This window comes from Eriocheir sinensis, chromosome 3 (assembly GCF_024679095.1).
Source record: "Eriocheir sinensis breed Jianghai 21 chromosome 3, ASM2467909v1, whole genome shotgun sequence".
Lineage (NCBI taxonomy): Eukaryota > Metazoa > Arthropoda > Malacostraca > Decapoda > Varunidae > Eriocheir > Eriocheir sinensis.
The window spans coordinates 22,134,380-22,145,831 of record NC_066511.1 but is presented as its reverse complement, the minus strand read 5'-3'; the positions used below and the strand labels follow the sequence as shown (position 1 = coordinate 22,145,831).

General features: G+C 38.6%; 1 protein-coding gene across 12 annotated transcripts in view; it reads right to left on the bottom strand.

Annotated features, from left to right (window-relative positions):
* The window catches only part of LOC127006573 (polyhomeotic-proximal chromatin protein-like), a 78,945-nt gene that overhangs the window by 6,554 nt on the left and 60,939 nt on the right, over positions 1 to 11,452 (bottom strand). For 11 of the 12 annotated variants that reach the window (XM_050876623.1, XM_050876580.1, XM_050876612.1 and 8 more), the window contains 3 exons: positions 10,067 to 10,210; positions 5,195 to 5,368; positions 223 to 355 (listed from right to left, as the gene is read on the bottom strand). In XM_050876623.1, the coding sequence (XP_050732580.1) occupies positions 223 to 355; positions 5,195 to 5,368; positions 10,067 to 10,210 (451 nt within the window). The remainder of the gene's footprint in view (positions 1 to 222; positions 356 to 5,194; positions 5,369 to 10,066; positions 10,211 to 11,452) is intronic. The other variant, XM_050876680.1, reaches the window with a different exon arrangement.

Genomic DNA, 11,452 nt, shown 5'->3' with positions numbered 1-11,452 from the left:
TCTTGATGTGGTTATGACATTCATTTACTTTAATATAAGCACTTAAAGTCTATAAATTCACTTCAAACTCATTATTTATTTCATAGCCAGCTGAATCCTCAAGTTGATATTAATAGGTTGATCTATCCTATCTTATATTTACCACTTTGCACATTATATAATTCAAAGTCAACTACTTTCTCTGATATCCATATATAAATCCACCTTATCTTGTGTACTTACCTCTTTGCACAAGCTGTGCTGCAGAATCTCTTGGATCTTTTAAATTTAGATCGCAAGTCTGTCTTGCAACACAATTCACATTTAGCTGTGTCTCCTTTCGGGGATGTTGATGTCTGTTCACTTGACTTTTTCCCTTCAAGAAAGAGAAAGCATAAAAATATAACTAAACATATACAAGATTTACTGTTGTTAAAGTGTTAAAGTGAGCAGGGTGTAGGGGAATTGGCTGGGTGGTGAAGACTTCAAATTCCCATGCTATGTTGTAGCATAACTTATTCAGTTTTGCAGATATTCTATAAAGTAGACTAGCATAAAATACAAAGAAATACATCATCTATATTAAACATTTTCTTAATCTCTTGAACAGAGCATCCCATATTAAGAAATCATTAAATATTCTTCATGACTTTCTCAAAGAACTGTAAGGTGCAAAACCACATGCTCTAGAGGCACAAGCCTGACTGTCATCTGGGGAGTGAATTTTGGGAGGGAGGAGGAAAGAGGTCTGTCGAAGATATTATTCCATTACTGGAGGAGAAGCGAAGACAAATTACAATAAAAATATATTTATTATGAGTGACTTCAGTCATAAATAAATTGCTATTACGTGAGTGATCAAGAATCAGAGGCCTATTTCTTTGGACAGATAGTCGAGAAGCCTGGGAGGATATTACAAAATTTACTTAGGTAATTAAAATAAAAAAGAAACCTTGAAGGATGAATGGAGCATTTAGCAGCCTTGTAATAAGTGCATGACATAAATACAGTTAACTCTCAGTTATCCACATTAATATAGCCAAGGTGCTTACAGATAAATGAAAATTGAGGATGATGATGAAGTAATTTTCATGACTGACTTTACTAGACAATAAATGAAATGTCTCGCACATCCAACCTGAATTGTTTTTTACACCCAGACTGAACCTTGTGAACTTACACCATGGTAGCTATGTTAGCTATGGTTATGCTAGCCACTTGCATACCTGGGTTATAGACTAGGCCAGCCTTGCCCACCCAGAAGTGATTACACTGCAGAAAAAAATATCCACTCTGTCCAGAGTCAATCCAGCCACTAGTGTCGAAACAACAATAAACAGCTACAATGGGCGAGATGGAGCAAGTATTATATCTAGAGACCAAGCAATGGACTCTGCTCCTTTTTCCATGCTGATGAATCACGAACTGGTAGCTGCTCCTGTATATTGTTTTGTTTACGTTCAGACCCAAATTCTGATATTTTCTGATGTTTTCATATCTTATAAAGTTTCATAGTGGGTTTTTTTCATAACACTTCAATCAAATGTATTCCTATCCATAACAAACTTTAACTGCTCATAAGATTCAATATCTTCTTGTTGCCGTTAGGCAGTGTGACGGCACGATGTACAAGACAACCAGCCAGCCAACTTCTCTTCCTGATTTAGTGCTGATCACAAGTGGTCTCATGGCAGCCAGGTCATTTTCTTGTTCCTGGGCATTGACAAAACCCTTCTGTCTTACGATTGTATATGCAGTGACTTTCAAGTTTAGAGTGTTATGTGGCAAAGCTATTATGGGACAAAACAGCCTAAACCATACAAAACAGCCTGTGCAACACAAAATATCAGTGAACGTTTATAATGAGTTAGGTAGTAAGAGGTTGGGGTATGGCAGGGAGCAGCTGGTGACAAGATTAAGCTTGTTGTTCCTCAGGAAAAAACAGACGCCATGACTGACTTCACGAGTTTACGGGGTCAGTGGCCCAAAATTTACATACACTGGAAATTAATTTTACTTCTACGGAAATTTGCAAGCTTACAAATCTGTGAATGTGAATTCCACAAATGTGAGAGGTCACCTGTATATGCATATGGAAAATTGCAAGTCGAGAGTGCATTCAATACCAAGAACAAATTATAAAATGGAAAGGGCCACCAAAAAGTATGACATTAATGTTCTAGTCAAGACTTCATTATTAAAGAACCTTAACCACATGATAAATGTCTGGGGTTTTGAAGTTCGTATAATCTTGTAAGAGACCTACCTTTACAAAATGCAACACTGAGTAAAAAAATTATAAAAAAAAATAAATAAATAAATAAATAAATAAGCCAGATAAGTGTGTGTGTGTGTGTGTGTGTGTAATTCACCACCATAGCCTGATCACGTGTTGGACTCATAATCGCCAGCAGGTACCCTCCCGACATAAGCAAGTGCTCTTTATCGTCGATCTCTGGGTACTGCCAGGACCTCACACACCACACACCCCATCCCCCTTGCTCAAGACAAGACAGTAACCACTCCTAGTCAATGGAAAGAATCCAGTCTGAGCGGGCTCAAACCGCCACCCTGTCAGACCGTGAAGCCTGGCAGCGCAGAGCTCTAACCAGTTGCGCCATGGTGTGTGTGTGTGTGTGTGTGTGTGTGTGTGTGTGTGTGTGTGTATTTACCTATTTGTAGTCTACAGGGCCCGAGCTAAGCTTTAATAGTCCCGTCTCCATATCTACATTCATCCAGTGTGTGCGTGTGTGTGTGTGTGTGTATGTGTATATATATGTGTGTGTGTGTGTATTTACCTAGCCACCTAGCTGTATTTACCTAATTGTAGTTTTACAGAGCCTGGACTTATGCTCATGTGGTCTCGTCTCCATATCTGTATTTGTCCAGCTTTTCCTAAAGTTGTGCACACCCTTCTCCAATACTACATCCACACTTAGTCTGTTCCAGACCTCTATGTTTCTTTGCGGGAAGCTATATTTCTTTATGTCTCTCAAGCAGCTTCCTTTTCTCAATTTTTTACTGTGTCCTTGTGTGTTGCTGGTGTTTCTTCCTTCTCTTAGTAGTAGCTCCTCATTATCTACTTCTTCCATTTTATTCCATAATTTATAAATTTGTTTTAGGTCTCCCCTTTCTCTTCTTTGTTCCAATGCCGGCAGGTCAATTTCCTTTAACTTTTCTTCATATGACAATCCCTCGAGTTCTGGAACCATTTTTGTTGCCATCCTCTGTATTCTTTCTAGTTTTTTTACGTGTTTCTTCTTATGGGGAGACCACACAGTTTCAGCATATTCCAATTTTGGTCTAATCATAATGGTTATCTTTTTCATCATATCCTTATCCATGTAGTGGAATGCTATTCCTATATTTCTTACCATTCCATACATATCACCAAATATCCTATTTACATGACTCTCAGGCTGTTGATTATCTTGTATTGTCACTCCCAGATCTCTCTCTTCTTGAACTTTTAATATTTCTCCATCTCCCATTCTATATGTCCATTTTGGTCTCCCTTCATTCTTTCCCATTTCCAGTACATGACATTTCTTTACATTGAACTCCATCTCCCATTTCTTACTCCAATCCCAAATCTTATTTAGGTCCTCTTGCAGAATTTCACAGTCTTTACTGTTTCTTATATGTCTCAGCAATTTTGCATTGTCTGCAAACAGACTCATGTAACTGCTTACTTTCTCCGGCATATCATTTATACATATTAGGAAAAGTATTGATACCAATACCAATCCTTGAGGCACTCCACTATCTACAATTCTCCATTCCGATTTCATGTCCTTTACCACTGTTCTCATCTCTCTTCCCCTTAACCCCTTCGTGCCGGATGTTCAAAAAGCCTGCCTGGCTGGTATACGGCGTGCCCGCCGGTAGCGCGCGGGAAACCTGAGCCAGCATGTATCTGCTTGTCACCTTGTACCCCGTATTTGCAAAGCAGCATACACGACGAGTCAACATACACCTGCTATGCATAATATAAACTGTGTCAACGCGAAATAAAAAAAAAGCGAAATAAAGAAAGGGGAGAAAGGGGCAAGGGGGAAAGAAATAGAGAAAGCAGATGATTGTGTAGAGGAGGAAGAATGTCGAGAAATTATCAGCAAATACAACTCTGTTATCATCAGTCAGAGAGCTGCCAGATACTCCTTTGTCATCACAGACAATGTATGTGTGTGTGTGTGTGTGTGTGTGTGTGTGTGTGTGTGTGTGTGTGTGAGAGAGAGAGAGAGAGAGAGAGAGAGAGAGAGAGAGAGAGAGAGAGAGAGAGAGAGAGAGAGAGAGAGAGAGAGAGAGAGAGAGAGAGAGAGAGAGAGAGAGAGAGAGAGAGAGAGAGAGAGAGAGAGAGACTTCCTAATTTTAGACACAAGGCGGGAAGAAGGCGGTGCATACTGTAGCTCATTTTTTGTGATTGGTGGGAACAAGGATGGTGGGAGGAGCAATAGGATTTCAAGGACAGCATACGGTGTCTTTACTTAGTAACCAACACAAAGTACGGGACAACTCAATAGAAGAAGAAACAGAATAGAAATATGACACCTACGTAGGCGTCATCGTATATGCTACTGGGGCTTCATGACGCCTACGTAGGCGTCATCGTATTGAAGGGGTTAAGTAACTTTTCATCCAGTTCTTCATTTTCCCTTTCAATCCTTCTCTATTTTCCAGCTTCCATAGTAGTCTTGTATGTGGAACTTTGTCAAAAGCCTTCTTCAAGTCCAAATGCACGCATGTGTGTGTGTGTGTGTGTGTGTGTGTGTGTGTGTGTGTGTGTGTGTCCCCTCTAGGAACTTATGAAAAATATCTGATCATAGAGTTTACAAAGGAATATTTTTTCTATTAAAAAAAAAAAATTAACGTATACCATTTCAGATTGGTAAAACTGCGATTCAATCAAATTTTCTTAATAACACGACAGATCTTTTTATCAGTGGTCTTTTTAAGTGCTGATAAATTAATCACACCATTCTTTTATATTCATCCTCCTCCACTTTTTCTCAATGCTCATTTTTAGCTCAACAATTATTGTTATCTGACCAAATCGAATGAGAAACAAGTCTTACTTTAAATATGTTTCTCCCCCACATGTATAATCTGGAACTGGCAATATTTATTTCAGTGAATTTCGTGTTTCACCACCTATATCAGAAAGAGTAATCAGTATGGAGGGTGCATTGCACTTAATATCAAGACTCGTACTTACTTGTTGCCTCATCATCAGGTTGATTTTCTTTTTCAGCCTGTCCTCCTGTGGGTGCCTGGGCTGAGGTAGACGTGACTGCTGCAACCGGATTTGCAGTGTTTGTGTAGTTTGGGGGGCGAGGTTTTGAGATCTCAGTGAGTAAAGATGAGCGATTTACAGGGAACGGTTCAGAGGCTGTGAAAAGATCCGACATTTATTTATTGCTGCTTCTGAGTCTCTTTAAATAAATATATCAAAATTATGAGGTTGCAGTATATTTATGTAACATCCAAACAGTTTACAGTTTGGGATGGAATATGAATCTGATAAATCATATCATGGAATGTTACCTATAAAGGTGTTTCAAACTGAATCTAGTTTATCTGATGACTATTTGATTATAATTTATTTATTTGTGTTCTCATAATTCAATATAATTTTATGCTGCCTAAGATAGGTTCTTATAAAAACCTTTCATGTTTTCACAGTATTACAAATTTATTTCCAAATTCAAGCCATAATTTCCTTAAAGAAATTATCTGTTTAAGTACATGATATGGAAATATCACACTATTCTAGCCAATCTGTAACACATCTGGCTAGCCTAAAACACTGATGTAGCAAAACTACCACAGCACCAGTTCTGCTTCTCAAACAAGGTACACAGAATAGCCATTAAAGCTTCAGTGTTCAATTCAGTTCAGCATCTCACCCATTTAAGGTTTGAAAGAGTTATACAATTGTTTCTATGGGAGGACGTCTAGAATGAGCAACTGAATCTTGGTATGCATTATTAACTGCATGATGTACACAACTGCCTCTAAATTTCTCTAGTTGTAATAAAAAATCAATAGACCTATTTTTACACTCACACCAAGATTTATATCACTGTATATCAGCCATGTTCTAAAGCTATCAACAACTCAGTTTCTTAAATATTGCACAGTTTTCTCACAAGTTTTTCCTATGCTAAAGTTGACAAAATAGAAAGCAGTGGCATCACTCTGTACATCTATTCTGTCCCTAAAAGTTATGAAAATAATAACATTGATGTCTAGAAAAGTATTACTTTGTTTGGATTTTAATATCTGAATCATATCAAAGGTGAACTTATTTATGCAAGTTCATTTTACACATTTTGCTTCTATGATACTGAGGATTCAGAGCTCTTTTTTGCTATATTATAGCTTGAAATTTTTGCTTTTCTAATATTCAGATAAACCATCACTGCAAACAAAATATCACAAGAACAAAAATAAAAATTCAACCATATCATTTTTTCATAGTGTTTGTATTCTTGAGAATACAACATTAATGTATGCTAACATTTTTTTATGGTGTATTAATATGACTTTGGGGTCTCATTTATAGTCTTTTAAAAGATCATGTTTATGACTGTGGTCATGTGTGGCTCCTCGGCAGCAAATTCTAGTTTTACTGGCACTGGGAGAGGTATCTTATTGGTTTGGGTGTCCCATGATTCCATTCAGGCAAATGATACCTTATTAGAGGTAGTTTCTCCAGTCCCTGTTATTACTCCCCAGTGCAGGTGCCTATCTGTGTGTGTACACATACATATATGTAGCAGCTTCAACTGCCATCTCAGACACATCACATCACTAGTAGAAGGAATCAAAATAAGTTTCTCAGCTTCTGTGCTTCAATTATGTTGGAATATGGGTTGGGATCTTATTACTCTCATAATTGGGTGACATTTTTTTGTGTGTGTGCATGTGTTTTTCCTAGTTATGATTTACAGGAAGTGAAGTACTGTACATTCATAGGCTCCTGTCTCCAAATTTCACTTTATCAAGTTTAGCATTAAATTTATCAATATTTTTGGCTTAAATCATCTCCTTTTCATGATCATTTCAGGTGTCAATTCATCAATTGGAAAAGCTATGTTTATTGATATTTTTCAGGCAACTTGTTTTCCTCAATTTCTTACTATGACCTGGTATTTCAAATATCCTATATAAACAGGTCATCCCCTTTGATCATTTCTAGTTCCTTCACTGCCCTGTACAATGCAATCAGGCCTTCTCTTTCTCTTCTCTCTTCCAAGGTTGGCAAATCCAATCCTTCCAGTCTCTCCTAATATGTTATATCTCTCAAGTTTGGCACCATTTTTGTTGCTGTTCTCTGAACTCTTTCTATTGCCCTAACATTTTTTTGTGTGTGGACACCACACCACCACTGCATATTCCAGTCTTGGTTAAATCACCGACACCACCAGCTTCATCATATCCTTATCCATTTAGGAAAATGTCACTCTAATGTTAGTTAAAAGCTGAAATGTTTTATATGGGTTCAGCTATCTTGTCAAGGATGATGCAAATATCCCTTAGCTTAAAAACTTCTTAAATGGCACCATGAAATCTTGTCAAGTGAAGCAGCATCTGGCAAATGCTCATCTGCGATTAAAAGAAAAAGAACCACTGCTTCTTTCTTTTTTTCTTACCTGTCCCATCTAGTAATTATTTACACAGAAACTCAAGCCAAACCAATGCAATCCCTAACAGATATCAGCAGGAAACCCTTCCCTGTATCATCCGATCCTCGTCTAAACACTAGTACAGGTGACCCCCAAATTCGTGGGGTTAGGGGACACAGACTACTGTGAATGCTGCTTGTGAATTGACATACCCCACAGACACAGCCTGTACATTCAGAAATAACCCCTGGAAGGCACTAAAATTTATTTCAACACTTCAAAACAGCCTAAACCATAAAAAAATAGCCTATGGAACATGAAATAACACTGCAAGTTTTTAATGAGTAAGGTAGGAGGTTGAGGTGCAGCAGGGAGCAGCAGGTGACAAAATTAAACTTGCTGTTGCACAAGAAACAACCGATGCCACAACTGATTGCCCGAGTTTGTGAGGGCAGCAGCCATGAATTTATTGCTTAGAAAACCTGTTTCTTCAATGGAAAATCTGCAAGTTTGCGAATCTATGAACGTTGGGGATCACCTGTACTAGTACCATCTTCATACCAATAGGTGTGTGCTCGAATGACATTAACTAGTCAATTGTTCCAAAGATCTTCTTGAACTCTTTTCTGAAGTCTTGATATTGTTGCTATAGCATTGTGGTCACCATGAATACTGAACATACATTGCCAAAATTGTATTCAAAGCCAAGCAAAACCTTTCCAAACAAATACATCCCCCCTCACACACACACACACATAAGACACATATGCAAAGTTCAACCATACATCCTTTCTCCCTGTCAGTGCCAAACTGCTGGGATTTTGACTCCCATGCTTAACATTGCAGATCTACTGCATGCTACACTCTGTGCTCAACCTGGCCATGATCTCTTTTGCTTGCCCTTTAGAAACATGCATTAGCACAAATTGCAATGGAGGACATAACATCCACAGAAGCTGTCCTACCTACCACTTTGAATCAGAAGCTGCTTCATTTCTTTTCAAACAAGACTTGACTCCAAAAGAATCTTGGGCTTCACTCCTACCCCCCTCTCCCAGATAGCTCCTCTGCTAGCTTCTTCTACCACAACATTATTCAGAACTGGTCCTGCTGCCTCATCTCCCCTCCTGTTTCACCTCTTCACTTTCCATACCTCTACATCACTCCTTCTCATCTGTCCTCTCCCATTTGCCCCTCCAGTTGTTCCTTCACTCTCACTTGCTAATCCTTTCTCTGTCTTGCATCCAACACTCAATCCTCTATTCCTATAACCTTAAAAACTACTCCTCTCCTATTGCACTCTTATGCACATACAACCACAAATCTCAAACCTAATACTGATCTTAATTCTACCCATTCTTCATGAGCTCCTTGCACTTATTCTTCTCCTCCTCCCCTTAAGAAAGCCTTTGTTCTCTGTGACTCCTTTCCAGCCTTTCCTGATGAGACCATCTCGTCCAGTGCAGATTTCATAGCTCAATCTCACCTTGATACCTCAGTCTCACTCCTCTCCTTTATTCCACCACCTGCAACTTCAAGCACTGTCCTTCATGTTTCTGCTGATGTTCATGCCCATGTCATAACCTTCCATCCCCTCCCCTACCTACTTCCTCCATCTATAAACTATCGACACCTTTTCCTCTCCTACCTCCCTTTCCCTCCTATCTCTCCTCTTGAGACTTCCCCTTTCCCTTCCTCCACTATCCCATCCACCACAAAATTTTTCCCCAATTATTCCTTACCTCCTGGCATCGGTAGTAATTCTCTGTTCCACCTCTCTTCTTTCTACTCAGACGCTCCTCCTGCTTCCTTACCTCCCAGCTCAGGTTTTTCTGCACCTACTATCCCGGGCTTCTCTACTCTTTCTACCCCTTCTGTCTTTAGCTCCTCTATTCCCACCATTATCGCATCCTGGTAATTTTTCTTGCAGAATCACCACACCTCGTTAGATAGTAACATTCCCCGCCTTTAATGAATCCACACTCTCTACTGCTTTGATCAGCTTAGTATAACTTACAGCTCTTTTCTTTCATATATTACCATATCTTTTTTCCTTTACTTATTTTACCATTAACACTCACTTATTATCTCATTTGAGAGCAATACTTCCCCTCCTCCAATAAAACCTGACTCTCCATTCACTTTGACCATCTTACTATAACTTGCAGCTCTCTTCTTCCTAGTACTGTATCATCCTTCACACAATTTTACTTTTACTGATTTCTGACCATAGTGCCATATGGCCTCTGATACCTGGCACATTATATTTACCATTTACTCATTCACTCCTATGCAGCTACAAAAAGCTGATGATAATGAAAAAAGTAACTCAGGATAAGAAACAAGAGATGATCATCATGATTAAGAGGTAACTTAATATAACAGGAAATCAAAGAGAGGGAGACAGACACAGCAATTGCATATTTAACTGAAAAAATGTAAATGATGTTCTTTCTTACCTTCATGTATAACAAAGCCTTCAATGACATGGGTGAGAACTTGTGGCTTTACCATAGCCTTGGGGGGACCACTACTGACGGTGACCGAGGACACAGGTGGGTGGGCTGTGCCATTGATGGTTGACTGTGGAGTTTTATCTGGAACTAAGCCAATCTCTTAGAAAATTCCAAACTTATGAGGGTGCTAGACATTCATGGTATTTAATCAAATTGGAAATACATACATAAACAAATCAACAAATAGACAAAAGCAGAGTGTAAGGACAGGAAAAGTGGAGACTTTATCATGTCCACCACCTTTAGAGTTCTGAGCTTCAGAAATAAAAACTTAGATTCACAAATGATATAATCTTTCAAAGTGATTTTAAGGAAACCTTACCAAGAATGATCAAGGAACTCTACAGAAAGAGTAAATTTGAAAGAAGGTATGAAGGTGAAGAAAAAGGTAATGTTTAACCCTTTCAATATGTGACACAGACGTCGGCATCACAGTATGGAAAGAGTTAAGAGGAAACGGAAGAGGAGTAATCCTCTTCTAAACCTCTTAATCCTCTTCCATTTCCTCTTAACACAGTATGGAAAGGGTTAAGAGGAAATGGAAGAGGAGTAATCCTCTTCTAAACCTCTTAATCCTCTTCCATTTCCTCAGAGGAGATGGAAGAGGATTAAGAGGTTTAGAAGAGGATTACTCCTCTTCCATTTCCTCTTAACCCTTTCCATACTGTGACACCGACGTCTGCATCACCATATTGAAAGGGTTAATAATCAGTTGGCAGAACAACAAATGATTAGAAACAGAAAACTCTGAGAGCTGAGGAATACACACCTCTAGGATGAACAATTAATGCAAACCTAATCAACAAAAAAGAAATAAGAAAGAGAATAGGGATGAGATGAAGTGCTTCCGGTAAGCATAGTAATATCTTAAATAGCAACCTGTTGCTCTAAATGATGAAAAAGTGTGCAATCAGTGTATCGTGTCAGTTCTACCATACAATTAAAAACTTAAGACTTAGAGAGAAAGCTAATAAGTGCACTAAAAAAAATGGAGCAAAAAATGCTGGATATTATGTGGAAAGGCAGGAAGCGACAGATTAGGAAACAGACAAAAGTTGAAGATATTTTAATAATGATTGAGAATAAGAAATGAACTTTGGCAGATCAGATCATGTGTATAACTAATAACCAAAATAACAGAACAGCAAGCCAGAATTTTATAAGCCAGGGCAGAGAGAAAACCATGAAGTGAAATTAAATAAGAGAATTTGCTGGAGCAGTATGGAGTACACAACATCAGACAGAGAGAGATGGGGAGTGTCGGGATGCACCCTAGTCCTGCAGTGGACTAGTAATGGCTGAAGATGATGATGATGTATAAGTGGATGT